Source organism: Gallinula chloropus (assembly GCF_964237585.1).
Source record: "Gallinula chloropus genome assembly, chromosome: 12".
Taxonomy (NCBI): Eukaryota; Metazoa; Chordata; class Aves; order Gruiformes; family Rallidae; genus Gallinula; species Gallinula chloropus.
In genome coordinates, this window is record NC_140097.1 from 22,577,553 (window position 1) to 22,605,492 (window position 27,940).

Sequence of the window (27,940 nt, forward strand, 5' to 3'; positions counted from 1 at the left end):
GATCAGAGGGCTGGAGCAGCTCCCCTACGGAGAGAGGCTGAGGGAGCTGGGCTGGTTCAGCCTGGAGAAGAGAAGGCTGTGGGGGGACCTCATTGCAGCCTCCCAGTCCCTGAAGGGAGCAGAGGAACAGGAGGGGAATTAGCTTGTTAAAAGGGTGGATAATGGCAGGACAAGGGGGATGGAGTGAAGCTGGAGGAGGGAAGGGTTAAATTAGATATTAGGGGGAAGTTCTTTCCAGAGAGAGTGGTGAGGGGCTGGAACAGGCTGCCCAGAGAGGGGGTGGATGCCCCATCCCTGGGGGTGTTCAAGGCCAGGTTGGCTGGGGCCCTGGGCAACCTTGTGTAGCTCCAGGCCTGGAGGTTGGTGTCCCTGCCTGTGGCAGGGGGTTGGAGCTCTGTGATCCTTGGGGTCCCTTCCAACCCAGACCCGTCTGGGATTCTATGCTGTGCCCTCAAGACCAGGCTGGGGGTTTCTGATGCTGGAAGACTCCCACAGAGCTGCCTGTTGCAGGGGCTTGGCCTCCAGAAGCACGTGAGGCAGACGCAGGACACAGACTGTTGGCCAGGTCGGGCTGGATGTGGAATCTGGGTCTAGCACTGAGCAGCAATAAGCCCTCCTGCACTGGGAGCAGCCTTGAGGGATGCTGTGGAGAGCTTTGACTCATAGTTTATAGGAATAAGCTTTGCAGATACGTGTACATCATTACCTCAGCACGTGTGTGTGCAGGCTGGAGGGACTTGTGTCACTTTAGCTGAACTAATTAGTTACTGTAGTCATCTCTGTGTTTAGACAAGCCTAAAACCATGGGTGGCACTGCCATCATGCCAGCAGTCTGAGGGCTGCCCTTAATTAGTACCCCTCAGTGTGCAGAGGTTTTACAAGGCAGAGCTGCCTGGCTGTGCTGTGTGCCTGGACTCGTGTCTCCCAAGAGCCGAAGTTATTTGTGAGCTGAGATCACCAGCAAAAACATCCCCACAGAAGGCTGGAGAGGGGACCTGCTGACTGTGGTTTAATATTTGCTAGTGGAGGCTTAACCATCCCTCCTGAATTTTTTAGATGAGAGAGTCAGGCTTTACACCTGGGAGGGGCTGTGTGGGTATCTAGGCTGTAGCTGGAGTCAAGTGTGACATGGTTTTTAGGGGATTTGGGTACTTCTGTTGTAGTCCCAGCTTGCTCAGATTCTCCTGGCAGCCTTTTGAATGCTGCCACAGATCCAGGAAGCCCCTGCTGCTTCAGGAAAGCAGCTTTTCATGCATTTACTGCTGGCTTCCCTCTCCAAAGCCCATCTGGAGTAACAAAGTGCTCTTCTACCCCGAGGTTAGTGAGGCATCGAGTCAGCCAGGTGAGACCAGTGGCCTCCAGGCCATGAAGGCAGCACTTGGTGCCAAAGCAGGGGGTCTGACCTACCTGGTTACCCACTCACTTAGCAAGTCAGCCACATGCAGCACGGTGGGAGGGTGTGGAGGAGTGCCAGAGAGTTTAACAGGCTCGATGTCTTCCCTCCAGCAAGCCCAGGATTGCACCACAGCATTGCTCTCCTAGGAACATGGATAAAGCAAAGGAGGATTTGACAGAGCCTCTGGGTAGGAGCCCCAACCCTCCTGACACCAGCAGTGGGGCTTCATGCTGGGACTGCAGTCCTGGAAGGAGTTTGTTGCTTCCCAGCAGCCACAACCAGGGGCCAAAAAAATGCTCAGCTCATAGACAGAAGATGTTCTACGCTGATGTCCTCACTGCAGGAGCCTCTGGCATCTCAGAGGTAAGTGCAAAGAGCTCTTTTTCCACCACTGTCCTTTTACAATAGAAAGACCTGTAGTACAGCTTGTATGGAGAAATGGAGGTGTCACCCCTTTCAGGTCCTGGCCTGATGGTGATCAGAGGCCATTGTGCAGGACTGTGACTCATACAGGGCGAAGCCTCAAGGCTCTTCCTGATTGTAGAGGTGCTGCCTTCCTTAGTGACCAACGCTCCCACTGTCCTCATGATGTTGCCTGGGTTTAGGATGGCCTCATGGCAGAGCAGGCATATGGTGGTGACAGCAGTTGGAAGTAAAACCCTACTGACTACCTGCCCCATCAGCCCCCAAGCCACATTTTGAGCCATCAGCCTGTGCTCTGCTCACAAGCCCCCTGCTTCTCAGCACGTTGGGCTGAAGCTCACAGGGTTTGTGCCTCTCTGAGGCTTTGCTGACCGTTACTCACAACCTGAGTTGACCCTAAAGGTCTGGCACAGCTGGCCTTGCAGTGTTCCTTCCCAGAGGGCTGTAACCCCCCCTCCCAGTGTGCCATGGCTGCTCTGTTCCCTCTGATGCACCCTTCACGTGCTGCGTTTCAGGATGCTGGCGCTGGCCCCTGCGTGTACCAGGCTTTGCAGAGGCAGGTGGACCTGGAGCAGCACACTCCCAAGGGTAAGGGTACTACTGATGGGACACACATGGTGGCAGGAAGCAGGGCTGGAGCTCCCACAGTCGCTTGTACTGGCCATGCTGGGAGTGAAGCTGATGGCTCTGGGTCAGCGCTTTGTTTTCCTTCTCCTGCCAGTGCCAGGAGTGATGCTCAGCTGCTTGAATGTTGTGGGGAAAGCTAGTTTCATTTCAAGGGGGAGCAAAGTGATCTGATGGGGTGGTAAAACCACGCTGCCTTTTCTCCTGGGTGTATCTGCTCCCCTCAGGGTTTGGGTTGGTGGCAGTGCAGGAGTTCACTCCCATGCTCTCATGCCATGAGACCACTGAATTTCCATGTGTTATCACTGGGTATGGAGCCAGCACACCCCTTTCCCCTGCAAACAGGACCTGCCTGAGGGAGCTGTATTCAGAATCTAGATAAAAATCATGGTCCCCTCTCATTTACTCCATGTCCAGCTGTACCCCAGAGTGACTTGATCTCCCAGAGATGCAAGGGGTGTTTATACTGAGCTGGGGCTCCCACCTGCTTGCAAGAGCTTGCTGTATCATGGATGCTCAAATATAGAAGCAGAGTGTGGTTGGAAGGTTTGCCAGCACTGTCCTGGCCCCTAGAGCACTCTCAGGGCTGTGGATCATAGGCTGGCAGTGGATGGGGAGAAGGTGTGTGTGAGAGGATTTTAGTCTTGGAGAAAGATGGTAACTATATATACCACCTTCCTGTGCTCAGAAGTGACATTTATTTTCATGAGTGAGGACAAATGACTGCATCCTCAAGTGAATCTTGACAGGCTAGACTCATCCCTAACAAGTGGAGACAGATCTCTATTTATGATCTGCCGCTCCTTCAAGGGGGAAGAAGCTATCAAGCTGGAGATGGAAATGCAAATGAAACACTAAGTATTGACATAAATAGTTGATAGTGCACAAAGTGCCATAATGGATGGTGCCAGGGAGTTGGCAACAATGGAGTGACAAAATGGGGACAGCTGCGCTCCCTGACAGCAGATATAAATCAGGGCTGCTCCATAAAGACCCCAAGTAAGAGAGGTGCACGAGGCTGAAGGAGCTGTAGTAAATCCTCTGCATTTTAGGGACTCCTCAGGGCTCCTGTGAGCGTGCATGTTGGTGTGGATGATGGGAATGTTTAGGATCGTGTTTGTTTCAGGCTGGGAGTCCTTCCTGAGAGAGGGGAGTAGCATGCCTAGCGATGGGGGTTCAGAAGGGCAGGGGAGTGAACTCTTGAAGGACACCTTCCCTACCTGATCCTCCTGCACCCTGTCTGGCTTCAGCATTATGGGCTGCTCTGCACAGTCCCTTTGACATCAGGAGGTCACATCCCTGACGCAAGCAGGAGCCTGTGGAGCAGGGTGGAGGACCCCTCACAAGCCAGATCCTTGTTTCTCCTTGGTGAAGTGTGAAAGTTCATCAAACCAAACGCTCACGCTCCACTAGAACCTATTTTTAGCTCAGGGCTGGGCTCTGCCTGGGGAATGGTGCTTTTTAAAGCTTGCATGCAATTACTTAATTTAGGTTAAGCTTGGAATTCCCAGTTTGCTGCTGTTCTATTATTTGCAGCTTGTTTAGCAATATAAACAGTTGTACTGATGGGGTAAATGGCACAGTTTCATGTCAGGCAGTTGTTGGGAATGTGCACTTTTGGCTTAGCCCAGGTTTCCACTGAACAGATTTGGCTGAGCAGTGAGATCATTAACTGTCTGACTCTGGTTTTCTCTCACCGCTGCCGATGTGAGTGGGAGGGCTGCTCGAGTGCAAACTGAGGGGAGGTGTGTCCTGAGGAGGACACATAAAGTCTTGTTTAATATCTTCATCGATGACCTTGATGAGGGAACAGCATCCACCCTCAGCAAGTGCCACTGATCCAGAGCTGGGAGGAGTGGCTGACACGCAGGACACTGCGCTGCCATCCAGAGAGACCTGGACAGGCTGGAGAGCTGGGCAGGGACAGACCAGATGGGGTTCAACAAAAGCAAGTGGAGAGTCTGGCCCCTGGGAAGGAATAACCACTGGAATCAGTACAGGCTGGGGGTGACCTGCTGGAGAGGAGCTCTGTGGAGAAGGACCTGGGGGTCCTGGTGGGTGACAGGGTGGCCACGAGCCAGCACTGTGCCCTGGGGGCTGAGAGAGACAATGGGATCCTGGGGGCATCAGGAGGAGTGTGGCCAGCAGGTCACAGGAGGGGATCCTCCCCCTCTGCTCTGTCCTGGTCAGGCCCCACCTGGAGTGTTGTGTCCAGTTCTGGGCTCCCTGGGATAAAAAGGACAGGGATCTCCTGGAGAGAGTCCAGAGGAGGCTACAGAGATGATGAAGGGCCTGGAGCATCTCCCCTGTGAGGAAAGGCTGAGTGAGCTGGGGCTGTTCAGCCTGGAGAGAAGAAGACTGAGGGGGGACCTTATGAATGTTTATCAATATCTGAAGCGTGGGATGCAGGGGGAATGGGCAGCCCCTTTTCAGTGTCTGTGGGGACAGGACAAGGGGCAATGGCTGCAATTTGGAGCATAGGTAGTTCCACAGCAAGATGGGGAAGAACTTTTCCCCAGTGAGGGTGAGGGAGCCCTGGGACAGGCTGCCCAGGGGGTGTGGAGTCTCCATCTCTGGAGAGATTCCAGCCCCGTCTGGACGCCGCCCTGTGCAATATGAGCTGGGGAGCTGCTTTGGCAGGGGGTTGGACCCCATGGGCTCTGGGGGTCCCTTCCAACCCCTGTGATCCTGTGATTCTGTGGTCTCCTGAGCAGCTTGTTCTCTCCCACAATATCCACGAGCCCTTTATCACAGTCTCAGCCGCGTTCCTCGCAGCTGGGACTGACTCTGGGTCTGAGGGCACCCAGGGGATCCCACTCTCCTCTGAAGTAAGGGAAGGTGTGTGCTAGAGGCAGTAACTCGCCCATGATCACGTAGAGAGTCTGTAACTGGGGACAGAACAGAGCTCCTTGGAGCCAGGTCAGTGCCCTACCTCCTAGTAAGGTGCGTAACAGTCATTCTCAGAGGAGGCTGCTTCTGCACCATCATGTTGATACTGGAAAACCATCATGATGTATTGGAGCAGGAAGAAAAGGTCTTTTTTTCCTGTTTTCCAGTTGATGGCTGCTTGATTTCTCTCACAAATCTGGTGAAGTGACTTCTGCAGACACCCAGGAGACGGCACAGTCCTCCTGTGTGTGTGAACGTAAAGCAGAGCAACGTCTGCTGGTTCCAGATCTGTTTCTTTTCTCTTAGTCACAACCTTCAGGATGCCTGAGGACTTTGGGAGTGTCCTGGATATGCAACTGATTGGACCAACCACTGAGAACCTCATCAAGTCGGATTTCCCAGTACAATCATTTAAGCCAAAAGTGCAGATTCCTTTCCAGAGGCTTCCAGGGCAATGCCCTCGGAAGATTGAAGTAGAGAGGTAAGTTACCAGAGAGGAGCTAGGAACATCATTATGGAATGGACACAGCAGATCAGGGTGGTGATTTTTGCTTTCAAGATGTGACATGTCAAAAATCTTTAGGAAGATACTGCCCTCCAAGGCAGTTGGTCTCCAGAGTTGGGGAGGAAGGGGGGGAAGTGCATGGCAGGGGGTGCACAAGACAATTCAGTGGGATGTGAGAAAACAATATTTTTTTTTTTAATAGTGGGTTTTTAAATCTTTTTTTTTTAATGTCTATTTCTGTATATGTTGTGTTGTCGTGGCTTAACCCGGCAGGCAGCTAAAACAACCACCCAGCCATTGGCTCACTCACCCCCCCAGTGGGGGAGAGTCAGGGAAGAAACAAACAAGCAAAGAAACCAGCTCGTAGGCTGAGAGAAAGGCAGTTTCCTAGGACAGAAAAGGAAGGGAACAGCAATAGTGATGATAAGAGAATATACAAAACATGATGCACACCACCCACAGCCCACCGATGCCCAGCTAGTTTCCAAGCCACGGTCTAAACCCCCAGCCAGCTTCCTCCAGCTTCTGTACTGAGCATGACATTGCATGGTGTGGAATATCCCTCTGGCCAGCCTGGCTCAACTGTCCTGGCCACATCCCCTCCCAGCTTCTTGTGCACCCCCAGCCTCCTTGCTAGGGCAGTGTGAGAAGGGAAAAGTCCTTGCCTTGGTGTAAACATTGCCTAGCAACAACCAAAACATCCAGGAGTTACCAACATTGGTTTCATCCTAAATCCAGGCACAGCACTATACTGCTTCTAGGAAGGAATTAACTCTACCCCAGCCCCCCCAGGGCACTGGCAATGTACAGCCTGCGTGTGTGCAGTCTGTAAACTGGACTATGTGACTGTTGGAAGTTCCTTCCAACTGGCCTATTCCATTCCATAAAGGAAGAAGTAGACTTGTATGTGGTGCATGCTCAGAATCTTTCTTGCTGAGAGGGGTACATGATCCCAAAGGGGAGTTGTAGGCATGGGAGCCCATCTAGGTGCATTAAGTGACTATTTCCCCTCCTGTTTCAACACAGGAAGAGACAGCTGTATCTCAGCTTTGATATTGAACAGCTCTTGGCCAGTGAGGGGATAGACTCCAATCAGCTGATGCCAAGGCACCATGATCCTGACAGTATGCCAACTATTGAGGAGAAGAAAGATCCCATCTTCCCCCTCTACCTCCCATTAAAGGTAAGAGTGTGCTTACAGCACAGGATGTTTCTGGGAATGGCAGGACACTGAGCCATCATTGATACAGCACGCGACAGAGACGATGTTTGGGCCCTGGAGGATCTCTACAAGATGCTGAGTACCTTCTGCAGGGTGCCAGCAACTTCTGTCAGAAGGAATAGACCTCAAGGGTGCTTCTCACTGTCACTTGTGTTTCCTTCCCACTGCTGTAGTCAGCACTATTGTTGCAGGAGACACCCCAGGCAGTGGCCTGTGCTCCCTGGGAATGGGCTAGAGGTTCTCCAGACTGCTGTCTGGACGTTACCCATCAGAGTGCAGCACAGCTTTTGCCCCTGGGTGGTTTTCCATTTTGTAGCCCATTAACTACATGTTAATTTTCCTCCTACAAAATTTGGTGCCTGGTGTTTCCATCTCCTTGAAGTAAGAGTTCATTTCACTCCTGTCCTGGCTTTTTAGGTCTTTGACAACAATGAGTATGACTGTCGAACTCCCGAAGAGTGGATCTCGCTGGGACTGGAGCTGGGATCTCCCAACAGAAAGCCAGTGCCTGGAAAAGCACTCTTACCTACAGATGATGTGCTTGGACATGGTAAAGCTTCAATGAGTTCCTGCTCGAGCAAGGCAGCGCTACCAGCCACAGGCCAGCTGGGCAGGAGGCAGCCTGCAGGTTCTGAGCAGCAGGAATGCCGTGTGTCCTTCTGATCAGGCTCAGGCAGTCAGAGTGAGAGGCCAGGGATCTCACCACTGTCAGTCCTGTCCTGGACTGACTGGTTTACCCTTTTTTTAAAAGTAGCCTCTGCCTTTTGCCCTCCTGTTTCTGTGCCTGGAAGTCACTACGCTTGAAATCTTGCTTTATTGCTAAGTAGTAATGGCAATGAAGTTAGCTTGCACACAGTGTGTTCTGCCTCCAGGCTGCAGTGAAAATCCAGCTAGTGAATCTGTGGTAGGTTAAGGGATGTGGGCATTGGAGGTGCTGAGCTGTAAGACCTGAGTTTGTTATTTATTTGATCACAGCAGAAATGATGGGAGATTGACCGAGATTCCCACTAGTGAGTGGGTTTGACTGTAGCATCACCACTCAGGGCAGGAGAGTCCATTTGCTGCAGCCTCTAGGAGAATGGACTAACCTGGTTTTAATCCTTGATTCTCTCAGAGGACCCCAAAAGCCAGAAGTTGACCTACAAGTGGATTGATGTTGGCGTTCTGGATTATGACAAGGAAACAGAGCTCTACTTGGTCCATAAAACAGATGAGAATGGGCTGGTACGGGATGAAGAAGGGAGACCCATCCTTAATGGAGGAATAACTCCAGAAGGTGTGTTTCAAGTAAGGCCTTTGGGGACCTGACATAGACTCTGAGAGCCGGTTGATTACCCACACAGGTCCTAGGTAGAGATGAGAGGGACATCAAGAAGTCATTTAATTCCTTTCCCTGTTATCACTTTTGGCACGTGCCCATTTAACCTGTCTGGAAAACCTCCAGGGGAGAGAACTCCACACCTTAACATGACAACCTGTTTGAGGCCTTCCCTTTGGAGATAACCCTTCTTTTTCAAGCTGTCTCCTATCTTTGCTGCCTTCATGAAAAGTTAAATGACGGTCTTTCTAGGCCAATGCTATTTTGAAGGGGAATGTGGGCAGATCAAGATGAAGTACCCTCCTCTTCAAAGGTTTGGAGATGCTGCTAATTCCCTGCTCCTTGTCTTGCAGTCCTCAAGTCTGGTCCCTCCCTTTCATCTCCACTAAGATTACATTGCCCATCAGAAAGCTCTTGTCAGCATTGCAGGCCGTTCCGAGCTCTGTTTTCCCTTGTAGACTCTGGTAAGTGTTGTTTTGGTTTTCCAGGAAGAGCCCCACTGTTGTCCTGTCAGTACTGGGTGCCACGGGTCTGCCTGCTGTTCCTGGCTGAAGATCCCCGGGTGTTCGCCCAGCGGGTGGTTTCTGCCAGCAGCTTGCGGAAGAAGACGCAGGCGCTGCTGCTCTCTCACCTGTACGTGGACTGCATGCCCAGGGACGGGCTGAGCAGCATCAGTGAGGAGAGCCTGCAGAGGATGGAGCTGTTGGCCATGCAAACTCCCAGGCTGAAGAAGGAGAAGAGGTAAAGCATCAAGTGCGTGCCTGGGGGTTCAGCCTTCAGGCTTGTAAACACTGTAGGATTCGTAGGCCCATGAAACAAGCAGGGGCAGATCTCATCTGCCTTCCAGCCTGTGCACGTCATAGAATCATAGAATGGCCTGGGTTGGAAGGGACCCCAAGGATCACAGAGCTCCAACCCCCTGCCACAGGCAGGGACACCAACCTCCAGGCCTGGAGCTACACAAGGTTGCCCAGGGCCCCATCCAACCTGGCCCTGAACACCCCCAGGGATGGGGCACCCAGCCCCTCTCTGGGCAGCCTGTTCCAGCCCCTCACCACTCTCTCTGGAAAGATCTTCCCCCTAATATCTAATCTAAACTTCTTTAGCTTTAATCCATCCCCCTTGTCCAGCCATTCTCTACCTATTTAACAAGCTGATTCCCCTCCTGTTCCTCTGCTCCCTTCAGGGACTGGAAGGCTGCAATGAGGTCCCCCCACAGCCTTCTCTTCTCCAGGCTGACCCAGCCCAGCTCCCTCAGCCTCTTTCTGTAGGGGAGCTGATCCAGTCCTCTGATCATCTTCATGGCTCCTCTGAACCCTCTTCAACAGTCCCACATCTTTCTTGTATTGGTGGCCCCAGCTCTGGACACGGGACTCCAGCTGGGGCCTTTGCCCTTTTGCTCAGGGTGTCATTGAAAGTAGGTAGGACAAGAGCCCCAGGGACACATGTACAGGATGGGTGATCTGTCAGCCTTCCCAGATGAAGATGATGTACTTCCTATGCAGGTTTGCTGAGCCGTGCTTACACCTGCAGTGAAGTGGCCTATGACAGCAGGCAGGGTGGACAGAAATGGCATGGCTGACCTTGCTGCCTCCCTGTGCTTTCAGGGAACAGATAAGTCACCGATGAATTGATCTGCAGAACACCAGCTGTCTCCAGAGAGTTGGTGGTTGTCTGCTGGTGACGCTTCTACCTATTAACAGCTGCTAAAACAAATCAAATGAAGATCTGCACAGGGTGAAGCAAACAACAGGAGATCTCCACCTGGATATAATCCAGTGTCTCTTTGAGATGCAGTTCATATCGGGGAGGCGTTTTAAGAGTCCCTGGGCTGATGAATCATGAGCCGTTGATGGTGTCGCTGGGAATCAGCCATGACTGATTGCTCTGCTAAGAGACAGGAAGGTGTGAAGGGCTGTATGGTCTGTCAGCCTAAACCAGAGAGTAGGAGCATAATTAGTCTGTGTTTGTGAGCAGAAATGCAGGCATAAAGAAAAATGCTCTGCCTGCTCAAGGCAAAGGGAGGATGATTTCCTGGGGCAAACAGAGCAGGGTTTCAGCACTTACACACGTGGTCTGGCTGAGGGCACTGATGGCAAGAGGTGTTGGGCAGGAGGAGGTGGTTGGGAGGACAGCTTGGATAGCCCACCTGGTCCACAGCTGCTCAGTCCTTGGTCATTCCCCCACACTCTGTAACACTTCTCCCCAGGGGAGATTTTGCTTCAGTCTGAGAAGACACTTGGGAAGGCTGCAGTCCTAGCCCTGGGTCATCACTGGCCTCTGCCATTTAACATCCTGCTGATGGCTTTGCTGGCTGCTTCATGGAATGCACAGCTCTTGTAATGCATTCAGCAAGAGGTGGGCTTCTGGGTCAGCACATCCAGGAGGGAGGGAGCCAAGGGTGGGGTTTGCAGTAAAGCTCCAGACATGGAGCTGTGGGGTCATGGGTTTCCATGTCTTGTAACAGGGTATTAGACTGCATGTGCTGCCTGGAGAAAGAGGTGAGATTGGACTATGAACGTGCCATGAACTGGATTAACTTTGTCAGAGTTGTCACCTCCAAGCCTCAGATGTTTTCTTATGTCACCCTGCCAGACAAAGAGGAGAAGGAAGTACCAGAGAAAGGTATGGAGCACAGTGAAGTGGTTTGGCTTCGGGATGCTCACAGAACCTCTTGGTTTTGATGGGATTCATCCTGTGTTGTAGAAACTCTTAGGTTCATGTTGCTGTGGCGTGCCTCAGGGGTGAAGGAAGGCTCAGGCTCTTTTAGAGCCCCAAACCAGAGGAAAACAACCACAGTAAAAAATGGGGAAGTCACATTTTGTGCACTTCAGTCTTCCCAAGGTTGGAATGCCTTGAGGTGGTTCACAAGTGGCCTCTCCCAGATAAGATGACTCAGCTGTGCCTTGAAGCCTTGGTGGCAAGATTCCCCAAGTCCAATCTTTTTTTCTCATGGAAATTTCACAAGCCCAAGCCTCAGGAAGGCCAGGAACCCAGCCTGTCAGCCCCTAGCAGGAGGCTGCAGAAAGTCTCTCTGCAGAGCAGAGGCTCTCTTTCATCCAGCCATCTGCTGAAACTGCTACACAGCAAGCTTTGGCACCAGGGAGAGTCCTTTCCACAAGGGAGCTGTACTCTTCCTCTAAAACAGAAGCTGGGATGATTGTTGCAGGCACTAATGTTCTTTTCTTGGTACCAGGTCTTGTCTGGATCCCAGACTATCCTTTTGCTGGACGACAAACAGATTTCAGCCTTGTCTCACACCTGACCAGGCCAGAAGTCATCCTTCTCCTTCAGCAGGTGCAGGCTGAGTGCAACAAGGCAGCCACCATGTCTCTGTTTGACACAACTGTAGCCAGGCAGCTCTGCTTGGAGGAGTTTGAGCAGATCCAGACCCAGTCCTTCTCTCAGGTGAGTGGAGGAAGCGGGGGGAGCACACGTGGAGCAGGCAGCAGGGCTGTCAGTTTGTGACAGACAGATGCAGCAGCTGCAGATCAATTCCCTGGAAACAAGAGGAGCTTTCAGAGGAGCTGTTGTGGGTGGGGCAGATGAGACTTTGCATGTGCAAGTCAGATTTACTGGGATGTGGAGAAATGGGCTGGAAGAGCCACAGCCCCCTAGTTAGCATCAGCCAGTGCTGACTGTGCTCTTAGCCCTGCATGGCCACTTGGTCAAGGCAGGGTTACAGCCTTGCTTTCCTCCTCCTCCTCATCTCCATGCAGATAACAGTCCTGGTTAGCACTCAAAAGTTTCCTAGGGTTTTTTTTTGTTTGTTTTATTTCCCCATCCCTCCAGCTGTGAGGCCTGAGAGCTTTGATTCCTTCTGGAACACTCCTGTGGGGGCTGCTTCTCTACACACTAGGCTCTTCATGCACTGAATTAAATTACTCTGCTTGCAATGCCAGTGGACAGACTAGGACAAAAATTGGCGACTCTGTGGTAGCTCTTGCCAAAGATCTTCATGCCCTTCAGTGGGGGCAAGACGTGGCAGGCTGGGGGAGGCACACAGAGCAGCTCACATGGGGTTGCACAGTAAATCAGTGGCACAGGGCATGTGCTGTTCCTCCTCAGTCCCATGCTGTTCCAGCCAGGCAGCGCTGTCATCCGCCCCGTGACGGAGGTGGCTTTATTGCACACAAACAGCAGCTGCCTGTGGAGCACAAGTGACACTCGGTGGTATTTTGATAAACCAAACCACTGCAGACTGCTGCTGCCCTTGGCTGCTTCTCTTTCTCCTCACTTGTCAAGAGAAGACAACAGTCTGTCCTTTCCTTGCTCATCGTGCTGTCTGCACAGCGTTTTCTGAGGGACCCCGACACAGGCAGGTCCAGGGCTACTGCTCTGTGGAGAGAGCTAAAAGAGAACACCCTGTAGAAACAGGAAGGGTAGAACAATCCTGCTTTTTCATTGCAGGGGCTTTTTTTGTGGGCCTTTTCTCAGTGAGGGAGATGTATGGCCGGGTGTAGGTGCCATGGGTTTGGGAGCTACTGCCCAGCTGCCACTGCTCTGAGAGCAGAGGAAGGCCCTGCAGTCCCAAGTAGCACCAGCACTGTACTGCTTTCCCACCGCCCTTGGGGGATCACACAGCTTGCTCTGCTGCTTCCCCTAGGTTCAGGTGTTTCTCAAGGACACTTGGATCAATGCTCTAAAGGCTGCAGTGAAGAGCAACCTGAGAGATGGAGACAAAGGCGTGTACAGCCTGGAGCAGAGCCACTGGGATGTCTACCAGGCGTCCAAGCTGCACAAGCTGATGAAGCGCATCAGGTTCATCCTGCAGGACTCTGTGCGCTATCTGGTCCAGAGCTCGCTGACTGGCTTCACCCAGCTTTTGCTGGAGGCTTGCCATGGCATCCTGAATTGCTCAGAGGACATGGAATGGGGAGATGACCTCACCAGCAGTCCCTACAGGTAAGGAAAGGAGAGGAAAACAGGATGTGTTTGTGTGTGTGTGTGTGTGTGTGTGTGTGTATGCAAGTATGGGGTCGCCTCTCACCGCTGCCTTTACAAGCAGCCTTTGCTCTGTGTGGGGGCTTCAGGCTGGGCTGTTTTCCCCTCAGTCCTCAGCCTGACACGTTACCCTGGGTCTGGAAGAATGTCACAGAGCCGGCTGCACTGTTAGTGCAGATTTTAGGTTGCTGGTGGTGATCTGAGGCAGAACCAAGGTCTGCTGCTTTGACACACTGTTCTAAAGATCAGCTGATTCCAGCATTCTCTAGGGAGCAAGACATGGCTGCTGGCTTTTTTCTGGGGGGCAAGAAGAATACCATTAAGCATGGCTGCCTAATGCCATTCTTGGGTTAAAACTCCAGAGCAGGATCTCCCTGGGATCTCCTGAGGGATACAAGAATCAGGTTGTCGCCATGGCTAGAATTTTCTCCTGTTGAGGTTAAGGATCCCTGTCTTCATGGCATTAAAAAAGGAAGGTTTGGAAAAGACCTTTTCCATTGACATCAGTGGGCTTCACCTGGTCCTGAGCCACGCTTGTGACACACGAGGGAGGGATGTGCTGAGCGTAACTGCTGGAAGGTGTGGTTTGAGGTTGTATTAGAGGTGCTGACTGCCTGGTTTGAAGAGCAGATGCAATTTCTCTGTGCAGCACCTCAAATGCTCCACATAATGTTCTGACTTCTGTGGGTCTTGGCACGTTGGGATTGCCGCTTCCTTCACCTGTGATAGGCAAAAGGTCTCAGTGTCATTACTGGTAATGTCAGAACTCCATGTTTCACACCTTCATCTGCAGGGGACAGCCCTCCCCTCCTCTGCTTCCCTTTCTGCCCAGTGAGCATTTTGCTTTGAGCACTAGAGTGATACAGAGTGATACAGACGTGTGCTGCTGCCTCAGAGAGCATCCCTGATCCTTCTCCTCTCCTCCCACTGCAGGCCGCAAAGCAACCCACTCTTTGTCACAGAGCTGGTGCTGGGCAGCAGTGGTGTGGGCTTCAGCCCCTCTGTGGAAACCTTTGAGGAGTCCCTCCTTTCTCTGCTCAATGAGGGGATCCTGGTGACTCACACTGTCCCACAGCTGGAGAAGGTGAGCATGTCTGCCCCAGCAGTGCCAGAACCGTGCAGGTCTCCTCAGCTTGGCATAGGCACCCTGAGCTGCACTGGGGGGGCAGCTGGGAGCCCAGCTGAACTGATCTGGGAGTCCCCTCAGCTTGGCATAGGCACCCTGAGCTGCACTGGGGGGGCAGCTGGGAGCCCAGCTGAACTGATCTGGGAGTCCCCTCAGCTTGGCATAGGCACCCTGAACTGCACTGGGGGAGCAGTTGGGAGTCCAGCTGAACTGATCTGGGAGTCCCCTCAGCTTGCCATAGGCACCCTGAGCTGCACTGGGAGGGCAGTTGGGAGCCCAGCTGAACCAGTCTGTGTGTGACCCTGGGTGCCAGGGTTTCTTTGAGCTCCCCAGTGCTGTAGGTGTGTGGTGTGGCTGCTGTCTCTGCAGGGCTCTGCAGACATCCCTAAGTGGCCTGGCTGCCCTAAGCAGAAGGCAGCTGGTAAAAGCAGACTGGTAAAGCAAACAACACCTTTCCCAGTGCCCTCAGTCTGGTGCAGAGCTCTTCTGCATCTGTGTCCTTCTGCCTGCCCCTGTCCCAGACCTGTGCATCTCCCCAGATCCTTCCCCTTTGTGGGGGGTAACGTAAAGCTGCTAAAACAACTCCTGACACAACGTACAAAGGTGGACAGCGTGACTTCCCAAAGGTGCCACTGATTGTCTTGCCCCTGTCCTGAGGGTCACGGTGAGCTCTGCTAGTCCTGAAAGACCTCTCTCCTTTCTCTTCCAGTATGTGTTGGAGAACATCCCTATCCCAGGCACGCCCTTGCTGGACTCGGTGGGCTTGCACGAGCCAGAAGTGGAAGAAGCACGTGAGGTGCTGCGGTTCGCCCTTGGGAAGGCGCGGATCCCTCTCCAAGCCTACGCCAAGAGATACTGGAAGTTCTTAGAGCTAAACAACAACGACATCCAGTACTTCCTGCGGTAAGGCACCTCTGACCCAAGCCCCTTCAGCAGCTGCTGTCTGGATAGGTGTGAGTGCACGGGACCTGCTGTGAGACTCAGCATTGTACTGGGCGTTGGTGAGGCTGCACCCCGAGTGCTGGGTCCAGTTCTGGGCTCCTCACCATCAGAAGGACATGGAGGTCCTGGAGTGAGTCCAGAGAAGGGCAACCAGGCTGGGGAAGGGGCTGGAGGGCAAATCCTCTGAGGAGCAGCTGAGGGAGCTGGGGGTATTGAGCCTGGAGAAGAGGAGGCTGAGGGGAGACCTTCTCCCCACCTCCACTGCCCTGCCAGGAGGGTGCAGAGAGGTGGGCGATGGTCTCTTCAGCCAGGGGACAGGAGATGGGACAAGGGGCAATGAGCTCAAGCTGCCCCAGGGCAGGGTCAGAGCAGATGGGAGGGCAAAGTTCTTCCCTGTCAGAGTTGTGGGGCTGTGGCACAGGCTGCCCAGGGAGGGGCTGAGTCCCCTTACCTGGCTGTTTAAAAAAGGGTAGATGAGGTGCTCAGGGATCTGGTTTAGCTTAGGACAGGAATGGTTGGACTTGATGATCTTAAAGGTCTTTTCCAACCTTGTGTGATTCTGAGATGACAAATGTGCCTCGGATGTGAGTTGAGGCATCTGTCAGAGGCAGCCTTCAGCCACAGGCAGTGGTCTGGGCTTTGGAGGACATTGGTGGTGGCAGTGAGAATTTCTTCCTGCCTCTGACAGCAGCCACATTCCTGTTGTGTTTGTACGTGCAACTGGAGATATTAATGGCCCAAAAAATGACTCATCCTATTTGACAATCCAATTAGCATCCTTGACTCTGACCTCCTTCAAATAGCTCTGCTCAGGCCTGTAACACTCTGGAAGGGGATGTTTTCTTTTGTTTCAGACCTGTGGTTTTCTCTGCCAAAACTCTTTGCACCCATGCTGTCCTTCAGCCTCTGTTACTGTAATGGTCTCCTTTGTAGGCCTCAGGTTCTCTCCAAACAGTGGCATGAATCCCATTATAAATTCCTGTCTCTTCACAGAACGTGCTGCAGGGCACAGGGTGCCTCCCCATCTTGCCCTGTTCACACCGTGCTCTCGTTTTGCCTTTTCCTCTCCTCTTGCCTTCATAGAATCACAGAATCCCAGACTGGTCTGGGTTGGAAGGGACCCCAAGGGTCACAGAGCTCCAACCCCCTGCCACAAGCAGGGACACCAACCTCCAGGCCTGGAGCTACACAAGGTTGCCCAGGGCCCCATCCAACCTGGCCCTGAACACCCCCAGGGATGGGGCACCCACCCCTCTCTGGGCAGCCTGTTCCAGCCCCTCACCACTCTCTCTGGAAAGAACTTCCCCCTAATATCTAATTTAAACCTTCCCTCCTTTAGTTTTAATCCATCCCCCTTGTCCTGCCATTATCCACCCTTTTAACAAGCTGATTCCCCTCCTGTTCCTCTGCTCCCTTCAGGGACTGGAAGGCTGCAATGAGGTCCCCCCACAGCCTTCTCTTCTCCAGGCTGAACCAGCCCAGCTCCCTCAGCCTCTCTCCATAGGGGAGCTGCTTCGTCTTTGTGGCTCCTTTGAACCCCCTCCAATCTTCCTCCCTCTTTCATCTCTTTCTTCTGCTCCTTTTCCACAGCTAAAATATTTTGTGCTCTTACCTCACTCCACGCCTGTTGTGCTCTAAAACCTGCTGTAGGCTGGAGTCTGTCCCTCCCCTTACTCCCCAGTAACGCTCCTCAGCTACATACCAGTTCCATGTCTACTTCTGTAGGCATCTTTTGGAACTGGGGGCCTGTCTACGCTGCTATGGGGGTAGCTGCAGTGCAGGAAGGCACAGGCAGCCCTGGTGCTGGTGAGCATGGCAGTGCAGATGCTGAAGCAGAGCCTCCAGTGCAGGCTGGTCACCCAAACAGCCAGGCTTTGTATGGGGTGTCTGTGCTGCTGCAGTGCCTTTGCTGGGTTCCAGCTCCTGCTCTTGTCCTTGGCTGTGATACAAACACCCCTCGCTTCTTGCACAGGCCTGTCTTTGGTTGTGAGGTCTATAGGGGTCTGTTACTCTCTGGGTTTGTGCTTGCAGAGTGCAGTACACCTTCAAACAATGCATGTTTTAATGATGGTAATCACACTCTTTATTAATGGTATGGCTTGGTCCTTTGGGCAGACACGTCTGTACGTCCTACAAGCAGTCTGGATGCTCAGAGAATCGTAAGGTTTATGTTACCCTGTTTTGCTGGTGGTTTTTATTCACAGGGACTATGAAGAGCAGTGCCCACCAGCCCAGGAGGTGAGGAGCATAGTAAACACACACTTGTCTGCAAAGGAGAACCTGGCCAATGCTCTGCCTGGTTCTATTGTCATCGGTCCCTTCCACGTCAGCGTAGAAGGTGTTAAGCAAAAGCTGTCTGAAAAACACAAAGCCCTTGCCACTTCCCTGCTGGACATACTGGCTAAAAACCTCCATCTGAGGGTGCAGAAGGTGAGTTACCTGGCTCAGTAGGTGATCTGTGGGTGTTGTGTCTTGTCCTCCTGCTTCAGCATCCGCTGTGTATGTGAAATGGCCAAACAGCAGCAGCTGAGGCCACGCTGGTGGGAAGAGTTTGAAGATGGCATGGAGGGATTGCTTTATAGAATGCTGGAGGGGAGATGTGTGGCCTCAACCAAATCAGGTGTTAAGTATACCTAATAATGATGGCTCTGAAAGCTGTATCTCTTGAGGTGAAACTCTTCAAGACCCTGCCACCTTATGAAAACAAGTTGGTGGATTGAAACCAGACAACTAGAAGGTCCTTCTGCTTCCTCTGAGGTAACTGGAATATAGAGAATAGCATCTGCCAGAGGGTTGTCTAGCTGCTCCTGTCATCATTTCAACTCCACACCTCAGGCTGGCAGTCTCATTCCCTCGGAGCTCAAATCAGGTGGAGGCAGAACGACGGTGGAAGGAAAAGGACAGAAGGGGGCAGCGCACCCATCACTTCAGGCCACCTTCAGAGTGGGAAGTGGGTGGGTCATGGCAGCTTTTCCCTTTGCCTGCTGGCAGTTAAGGGCCTTTTCTCCGCTGTGCCCTGCAGATCTGTGCCGAGTACGACGCTGTCAGCTGCAGAATGCATGAGAAACCAGCGAGCATCGAGGAGCTGGCGGAGCTGCGGGAGTGGCTGCAGGGAGTCCCGGCGCAGCTGGCTGTGCAGGAGGTACCACCAGCTCCCCTGATGGGCAGGGGACACCAAGGGAAGGGGAGAGGCCACTTCTCAGTGCAGTGGGTGGTGTCTTGAAGCAGGACTCCAGGTTTTTTTCTTGGCTACCTATGCATGCAATGCCATAAGATTCCTGGCTTTGCATCTCTCTAATTCCTAAGGTTTGTATTTTGAAATACACGTGGGAAGAATTTCAATACCTGTGTGAAACCAAATACCTGTTACATATCTTGCCTGAAAGACTTGACATATGCTTTTGCTACCTTCACGTTCTCTTCTGCATTCATGTACTGAACAGCTGTCTCCTCAGAAGTGAAATGTTGTTTTCAAGAAGATTTATTATTAAAGCTAAAGGAAGGAAGGTTTCAATTAGCTATTAGGGGGAAGTTCTTTACAGAGGGAGTGGTGAGGGGCTGGAACAGGCTGCCCAGAGAGGCTGTGGATGCCCCATCCCTGGAGGTGTTCAGGGCCAGGTTGGATGGGTCCCTGGGCAACCTTGTGTAGCTCCAGGCCTGGAGGTTGGTGTCCCTGCCTGTGGCAGGGGGGTTGGAGCTCTGTGATCCTTGGGGTCCCTTCCAACCCAGACCAGTCTGGGATTCTATGATTCTAAGATATTTCTGCTCCTAAATGCTCCAACTGTTGTTAACAGAACTCTCCTACTAGGACTTTCTAGTGCCGAGTCCTTTCAGAGCTACTTGAAGTCTAGGAGTTCTCCCAGCTGAACAAATGGGGAGGCAGGGCATCAGGTTGTAAGCTTGACTGGTCCCTGCTGAGGAAAGAGCCTGGAGGATAACCCAGACCTCTCCATTTCTGTCTAGCCCTTTATCCACTGGGTCTCACTTTTCATTCCTATAGAGCAGAGGGTGATGACTGCACGGTCGTTGGCACAAGGGGTTGTAAATCCACTCCCACTGTTCACACACCAGAAAAGCAGCATGCAGCACATTAGGCTTGTGTGACTAACACCCTTCAGAGGCACCTCATGGAAATGAGGAATACACTGGAGGGTTGGGAACAGGATGGTCTAAAGGCGTCTGGGTTTTGTCTTTTTGTCTCTCCCTGGGCAGGAACTGATTCGTGAAGTCATGGAAGATTACATGGTCATGGAGGAATTCCTGTACAATCTTAGTGAAGAAGATTTCAGTGACAAGTGAGCACAAGGCATTTCTCCCACTGTCAAAGTGGGACACTTTGCAGCAGTTACCATTCTCAGTGCTTCAGGGGCTGTGTGTCTATCAAGGGCTCCAGCAGAACCTTTGAGTGCCTCTCAGGCTGTATGAGCACTGAACTCCTGAAAGGAAGTTTTTAGAGAAGTGTGGGTTCACACTGCCTTACAGCCTGGGGCAAGGCAAGCTGGCAGCTGTTCACCTGTTTAACCAATGAAAGCACTTTTCTCTTGGTCTTTTTGAGACACTTGCAGGGTCTCAAAGTGCACAGTTTAGTCTGTGTCTGAAGCTGAATGAACACTTCTGAGGTAGGGAGGTGTAGGAAGGAACACTCCCAGGGGCTTTGTTGGGGCTGAGAAGGAGTATGAACCCTGTAGTATTACTGCATTTCTTTTCCACGTGTTTTCTTGTAGTTTTATCTTTGGCTGGTTTATTCAGATAGGCCTGGCCTAGATAAGACCCCCTTAGCAGAGTCAGTTCACAAACAGCTACACAGCTCCTAAAGCCAGCTCAGCCCTGGAGGCAGCTCTCCCAGGACATGGACTTGGTCCAGGGTGTCTGCGACCGAGCGAGTCTGCAGGGTGTTTCTGGAGCTGGAAACGTGGGATGCTCAGGGAAAACAAACACACACAAACCCCACAACAACAAATCAAAAGAAAACCTGAAAACCCCCAGAGAAGCTGCAGGAAATGGGCTCAGCTGCAGGACAGCTCAGCACAGAGGTAGCTGAGTGGCACTGGCCAGACGTGGGCACATACCGGAAAGCTGTAGATGGGCCCATGCCCAGCCTGGGAGGGGTGTGATCTCCAGGGTAATGCTGCAAAGCTTGGATCTGGCATCGTGCACAAGCTGAATGAAGGAATGGGTGGGCTATGGCTGGGCAGAAGCCACAATCCCTGTCTTGGGGTGAGCAGCCACTTTGTGCAGCCTTCCCTGTGCCTGCACTGCGCTCCTCGGGTACTCGGCAGCAGCCTCGCTGCCGGGGCTCCGCTCCGTCGGGGTTACCCCTCACAGCCTTCACAGCAGGCTGGCTCTTCCAGGAGCCCTGAAAAGCCACCAGGCTCTGGCTCTGTTTTTTCTAGTTCCTTGTAGACATGTTCACAGCCAGACCTTCCCCCTGGTTCCAGCTGCTGGCTTGCTGTCTCCTGGCTTTCCAGCAACGCACTGGATCTGTTTCATTTAAAAGGGCACTCCTCCCCAGCCCTGGATCTGTTCATTTAAAAAGGCACTCCTCCTCAGCCCTGGATCTGTTCATTTAAAAAGGCACTCCTCCCCAGCCCTCACCACTTGTGTGGCTGGGCAGGAGGACGGTGGATCTGCAAGGAGAGATGGGGTGGAGGGCATCTGGTGTGGAAACTGCATGTGTTTCTGTGGTCGTAAAGCTTCCTTGTCTGGTGGGAGTTGGCTTTCTCCTTCTGTTCTTTTCAGCATGTCAAACATAGGCTCAAACAGTTTCTCTCTCCTCTTTGTTTTTTGCCTTGTTGGGCTTTTGTTTGTCTCTACGTCGTGCAGGTGGGCTGCAAGTTACTGGCCACTGAAAATCACTCTACAAACTGAGGCTGTTCAGCTCCAGCACCTGGAGGAGGAAAGCAGATTTCGCAAGATCCAGGCCATGGATCAGAGTGGCTTTCAAGACAAGTTGGAAGAAATGCAGGTATTAAGCCCCTGACAATAATAAACTCTCCAGAGACAGGGACCTTGAGGTTCCTGCGGTCAGCCAGGTGGGAAACCTCCAGATGAGGTTTTAGCTGGATGGGTTTTTAGGTCAGTGTATTGTGGAGGCCAAAATTATCAAACTGTGCCACTCCCCAACCCCCTTTGGTTTTTATTGGAAGTTGGGGTTTTGAGTAGAAGTTGAATTTTTCTGTGAAAGACAGGGCTCTCTGCAGAAACACCCACTGTTCCAGATCTGGGGCCTGATCTGGGGCCCCCAGGACAAGAAAGATGCGGGACTCTTGGAGAGGTGTCAGAGAAGCCATGAAGATGATCAGAGAGCTGGAGCAGCTCCCCTATGGAGAGAGGCTGAGGGAGCTGGGCTGGTTCAGCCTGGAGAAGAGAAGGCTGTGGGGGGACCTCATTGCAGCCTCCCAGTCCCTGAAGGGAGCAGAGAAACAGGAGGGAATCAGATTTTTAAAAGGGTAGATAATGGCAGGACAAGGGGGATGGATTAAAGCTAAAGGAGGGAAGGGTTAAATTAGATATTAGGGGAAAGTTCTTTCCAGGGAGAATGGTGAGGGGCTGGAACAGGCTGCTCAGAGAGGGGGTGGGTGCCCCATCCCTGGAGGTGTTCAAGGCCAGGTTGGCTGGGGCCCTGGGCAACCTTGTGTAGCTCCAGGCCCGGAGGTTGGTGTCCCTGCCTGTGGCAGGGGGGGTTGGAGCTCTGTGATCCTTGGGGTCCCTTCCAACCCAGACCAGTCTGGGATTCTATGGATCCCTGGGAGGGTGTTCATGGGAGTGCAGTGTTCCGATTCCCGGTGCTCCAGCAGCCCCTGCAGCTCCTTTGTCGTTCATGGGTGCTCAGTTCCCCGCAGGGATCGCCTATGATGTGCTGCCACAGCATCCAGCCATGGGACTTGGTGAGAAACCCTGAACAGTAGAGGAGGTTTGGAACTGAGCTTACCTCTGGTTCCTGCTGACAATGTCTGAATTGTGGTTTTTCACCAGAAACTCTTAAATAGACTTTTATAAATGCCACCGTGGGCTGTACACAGTGACCCCTGTTATCTTGAAAACAGCCTCACAAAACTACTGCCCCAACACTGGATTTAACAAAACCCAAACCCCAAAGCAAACAGCCCAAGAAACCAGAAGTTATTAGAGAGCTCTGGGCATGTGGTGTTAATTCTTGGAAAGTAATTGAGTGACGTATAGAGCTGTCGTTCTCCCTTCATTGATTCTGCCACTAATGACAGTATAAATTCAGTAGCAAGAAATTTGGGCACGGTGTTACTGCTCCTGCCCCTCAGGGGTTAATGGTTGTCACACAGACAAAAAGCAGCCAGGCTTTGGATTTGCCTTTTCAACCACCTGACCAGCGTTTATCACTTATCTTCCCCACTTGTGTTTGTGGTCTTAAACAGAAACGGGCTTGGGTTGGGGAAGGTGGAATTGTGAGCACACAAATGGTGCCTTTGAATATACCAAAGAGCACACTGAGATCTCCAGAGGCACACCTCACACCTGCCTTTTCTCCTCCAGCTGGTTGTGGCTGGATTGTCCATCCAGACAGACGTTAACCAAGCTCATGAGTTGGCTGACAAAGTGAGGGAGGTCAGGAAGCAGCTGAAGGAGCTCCAGAGTTTGGGAATTCTCTACAACAACAGGGAAAGAATCTTTGGGATTAAAGTTACTAATGTAAGTATCTAATCTTTGTTGGGCCTCCTGGGTGGCAGGCAGGGCAAATAATGGGATGTGGCTCCTCAGGAAGGAGCCCTTCAGGCTCCTTTGGTTTCTCCGATGAGCCGCTCTGCCGTCACGCAGAGTGACCGCACGGCTCCTTCACTCCCTTGTGCTGCAGAAGAGCCGACCCCAGCCAACGTGGGAGGCAGTCTGTGGGCCTGATCCTGCCACTCCTGTGACAGGCACTGGGTGCCCACACGCAGAGCTGGGTTTTGTTGAGGAACTGGAGCAGCAGTGGAGCTGCAGCAGCTTCTGCAGGGCTGTTACACAGGTGTGAACGAGCGGTTGTGCAGCAGTGCACAGGCTGCTGGGCTCCCAGGGAGCATGTTCTCCCAAGGCAAGCACTGGTTTGTGCTGTTCAGCTGCCAGTGAATCGCTGTCATGTGTGGCCAGCTTCACCTGGCTGCTGAGCAGACATGAGCCAGCAGTGGCTCTTGCAGCTCGCAAGGCCAGTGGTATCCTGGGCATCATCAGCAGAGTGATGGCAGCAGGGACAGGGAGGGGATTGTCCTTCTCTGCTCAGCCCTCAGGAGGCCCCAGCTGGAGTCCTGTGTCCAGAGCTGGGGCCCCAGTACAAGAAAGATGTGGGACTGTTGGAGAGGGGTCAGAGGAGCCATGGAGGTGATCAGAGGGTTGGAGCAGATCCCCTACGGAGAGAGGCTGAGGGAGCTGGGCTGGTTCAGCCTGGAGAAGAGAAGGCTGTGGGGGGACCTCACTGCAGCCTTCCAGTCCCTGAAGGGAGCAGAGGAACAGGAGGGGAATCAGCTTGTTAAAAGGGTAGAGAATGGCAGGACAAGGGGGATGGATTAAAGCTGAAGGAGGGAAGGTTTAAATTGGATATTAGGGGGAAGTTCTTTCCAGAGAGAGTGGTGAGGGGCTGGAACAGGCTGCCCAGAGAGGGGGTGGGTGTCCCATCCCTGGGGGTGTTCAAGGCCAGGTCGGATGGGGCCCTGGGCAACCTTGTGTAGCTCCAGGCCTGGAGGTTGGTGGCCCTGCCTGTGATCCTTGGGGTCCCCTCCAATCCAGACCATTCTGGGATTCTATGATTCTCCTCCACGGAGGTAGCGATGTGCTGGGCAGTGTGTGCTGTCACTGGCTGTCAGAGTGCTGTGACAGCCTGTCAGAGCCTCTCCTGGCTGTGCTTCAGCCTGGCTGTGCAAAGCCTGGCTCTGCTGGTGGTTCTCCCTTGGAATGGATGTTGTGGCAGAGGGGAGAAGTCTGATACACCCTCCTGAAGAACACATTTTCTCATTGCTTGCTTGAGGGTTAAAAAAGAATTGTGCCTTTTTTGGCCTTTTGACATCCAAGCTGTCACACAGTAGAAAATACACTCCTTGCTTATGCTTCCTGTGTATCTCTTCCCAAAGTACAGTGGGATCTCCAGGATGGTTAAGGATGTCCAACCACACTATGATCTCTGGACCACAGTGTCAGACTGGATACGGTGGTATGAGAGCTGGATGAACGATCCTCTCGTGGAAATTGAGGCTGAGCAGCTAGAGAAGAACGTCAGTGACTCAGCTAAGACAATGCAGAAGTGTGTGAGGCAGTTCAAGGATTCACCAGGTAGGTGTGCAGTCTGGGGAAACAGAGGCACGTCAGGGTGGGCTCTGAACTGGGTTGTCAGGCTGTCACATGGATGTGGTGTGTGTAGTAGAGCCAGCTGAGAAAATGCTAACGAAGTTATTTTCCAATCTTTTCTGCAACTGTGATGATTCACATCTAGATGGCAGTTTGCTGCTTGAGGTACCAGTTTGGCATGGAAACAACCAGTCTTCAAATCTCTTTTATACCTAATTCCCAAGATGGTACAGAGATAAAAGCCACCCTGTGAGCTTGCAGTTAGTGTAAAGTAAAATCACCTGGACTAGTCATAGAAAATTACTTTATAGCCTGGTGGGTCTAAGCCCTTCATACAATCCCAGACTGGTCTGGGTTGGAAGGGACCCCAAGGTTCACAGAGCTCCAACCCCCCTGCCACAGGCAGGGACACCAACCTCCAGGCCTGGAGCTACACAAGGTTGCCCAGGGCCCCAGCCAACCTGGCCTTGAACACCCCCAGGGACGGGGCATCCACCCCCTCTCTGGGCAGCCTGTTCCAGCCCCTCACCACTCTCTCTGGAAAGAACTTACCCCTAATATCTAATTTAACCCTTCCCTCCTTTAGCTTCAATCCATCCCCCTTGTCCTGCCAGTGTCTGCCCGTTTAACAAGCTGTTTCCCCTCCTGTTTGTGTGCTCACCCAGCCCTTGCAATTGCTGTGAAGGTCTTTTAATCCTGACTCCTAGTAAAGCTGGAGTTGAGACGTTGGTTGTAGCTTAACTTCCCGTGCCACGAGTCTCAGAGACGTGTCGGTCACTCTTCAGAGCCAGTTCTGAAATCTCCTGCCAGATGGCTTTGCATTGAAATATGTTTTGGCAGTGGGAGACTTTTGATTCATCCTTTTTAACTTGAACTCGCTCTTCAACAATGCCATGAATCAGCCCCACTGGAGGAGGTGATGAGTGGCTGTGTGAGTAACTATGAATCATGGTGGTAAACAGAAACACCAAGAATCCCTGCTCATGCTCCCTGCAGTAGGCCCTGGCACCTGGTGACATGCAGGCCCCGGCCTGGCGTGCGGCCCAGCTGGGAGCGTGAGGTGGCCGCATCCCTGCCGTGCTCCACGCAGGGTGCAGGACCAGGGGGCCTCTGCTGGAGCAAGATGATGGAAAGGGAGCAAGCCCCATGTTCTTTGCCTGCCCATTGCTGTACCTGCAATAGCACCAGCTGAAAAAGGGCAGGATGTGAACAGTGGAGAGGTGGGCTTCAAGGAGAGCAAAGTCCTTGATTTTGTCCTTCCTATGAGGCAACTACCTATGGCTCTAGTGGGTCCAGAGGCTGGCAGGGCTTCTCCTGCATGCTTTCCATTTCCACTGTGATTTTCCAGCTCCTATGTGTGTGTCCACCTCCTGTGTAGGATGGCCTGAGCTGTGGGGGGATTGACTCACCACCCAATCTTGTTAAGGAAGTGAAGAGTCTGGAATGATGACCTGTTGGCAGATGGGACTTCATCATGCTTGGGCTCATGTGAAGGAATTCAATTTGTCTGCTCCTTGTCTTGCAGTGAGCTGCAGGCTAAGGCACACTTCTGCTTAGCATGGGCTTGGCTGTAAAGGACCCTGAGCTAACAGGCAGGTCTGCTTCTGGGAGTGGGCTTGAATCCTTACTTAGTAGCCATGTCAGGAGAGCCTTTGTGATCCCATTACCTCACCCCACACTGTCCTGCTGCTTACCTACCCCGTCCCATGAGTCTTCAGACTAATAGGAAGTTCCTTAAGACAGCTTCCTCACTCACTGTTGTTGCTGCTGTTCTGGTTTTCTCCCTGGAAGCTTGCCAAGGAGTGGCGATGGAGTTTCGAGACAGGATCGAGGAGTTCAGACCATACATCCCCTTAATTCAAGGGCTGCGCAACCCCGGGATGAGGAGCCGGCACTGGGAGATGCTGTCTGAAGACATGAACGTCCCCATCAAGCTGGAACCCAGCCTGACCATTGGGCACTGCTTGGACATGAATCTGCTGGAGCATATGGAGACCATTAACAAAGTAGCTGAGATAGCCAGCAAGGAATACGCCATTGAGAGTGTGAGGAGAGAGAGGGACTTGCTGTGGTTTTGGCTGCTTCTCAAAGACGTTTCTCTTTAGCAGGCAGGAGCCTTGGGTCGTGTTCTTCTCGTGCCAGAGCGTTAGACCCCTTCTCCAGCACCAGAAAAAAGGCTGCTGCCCTCAAGAGGGGAGTAGTGGGCCACACAACTGAATTCACACACCATGAGTAGTCATTTTGTCCTGTGTAGAATTTCCAGCTGTAGCATAACAGCACAGCTTGATGGTTCTGCTGATCCCCTGCGTGGGTCTCACCCTTCACTGTGGGATTAGGGACTCTCTAAGATAAAATAACTTGGCCACCAGTGTTCTGCCACTCAGGTGTTGTGTCAGGGAGATCAGCTCTGGCTGGAAACTGAGATGGCAGATCCTTCAACATGGGGAGTGTGCAGGGTAGGAGACTCGCTGGCTCTGGAGAGCTCTTGGTTAGATAGGCTCAGCCTTGGTTCACCAGTTCAGATGTGATCTAAGATGGTCTTGACTGAAAGTCATTGCCTTCTGGCAGCTTTGCTGTCTGAAATCTCAGGCGAGTTCCCTGTGGGTAGCTGCCCCTGTCATGAAGCCATCGTTAGCCAGAATGCTTAACAGGCACTTCACTGGCAGCCCCTGTGTGTCTGGTGGCATCAGTGAGCCTGGTGATTGCATTGCCCTTCTCCCCTTGAGGGTCTCCTTCCAGGGCAGCGCTGGGGTGTTGGGTGCCAGGGCGATGCCAATGGGATGAGGTTTAACAAGGCCAAGTGCAGAGTGCTGCACATGGGACAGAACAACCCCCTGCAGCGCTACAGGCTGGGGGAGACTGGCTGGAGAGCTGTCAGGAAGAGAAGGACCTGGGGGTGTTGGATGGCTGCAGGCTGAATATGAGCCAGCAGTGTGCCTGGGCGGCCAAGAAGGCCAATGGCATCCTGGCTTGTGTCAGACACAGTGTGGCCAGTAGGTCTGGGGAGGGGATTGTGCCCCTGGACTGGGCACTGGTGAGGCTGCACCTCGAGTGCTGGGTCCAGTTCTGGGCTTCTCACCATCAGAAGGACATGGAGGTCCTGGAGTGAGTCCAGAGAAGGGCAACCAGGCTGGGGAAGGGGCTGGAGGGCAAATCCTCTGAGGAGCAGCTGAGGGAGCTGGGGGTGTTCAGCCTGGAGAAGAGGAGGCTGAGGGGAGCCCTTCTCCCCACCTCCACTGCCCTGCCAGGAGGGTGCAGAG

At 52.7% G+C, this 27,940-nt stretch overlaps 1 protein-coding gene across 1 annotated transcript in view; it reads left to right on the plus strand.

Annotated features, from left to right (window-relative positions):
- Positions 1-1,546: 1,546 nt before the first annotated feature.
- DNAH1 (dynein axonemal heavy chain 1) overlaps positions 1,547-27,940 on the plus strand; it is a gene marked incomplete at its 5' end in the record, with an annotated part of 81,988 nt that continues 55,594 nt past the window's right edge. The window contains 20 exon segments of the mRNA XM_084269502.1: positions 1,547-1,759; positions 2,335-2,407; positions 5,639-5,813; positions 6,864-7,020; positions 7,477-7,609; positions 8,174-8,337; positions 8,340-8,346; positions 8,866-9,118; positions 10,845-11,002; positions 11,574-11,785; positions 12,984-13,282; positions 14,255-14,405; positions 15,157-15,350; positions 17,594-17,819; positions 18,412-18,531; positions 19,602-19,684; positions 21,213-21,354; positions 22,899-23,054; positions 24,467-24,665; positions 26,472-26,725. Coding sequence (XP_084125628.1) covers positions 1,547-1,759; positions 2,335-2,407; positions 5,639-5,813; positions 6,864-7,020; positions 7,477-7,609; positions 8,174-8,337; positions 8,340-8,346; positions 8,866-9,118; positions 10,845-11,002; positions 11,574-11,785; positions 12,984-13,282; positions 14,255-14,405; positions 15,157-15,350; positions 17,594-17,819; positions 18,412-18,531; positions 19,602-19,684; positions 21,213-21,354; positions 22,899-23,054; positions 24,467-24,665; positions 26,472-26,725 — 3,369 coding nt within the window.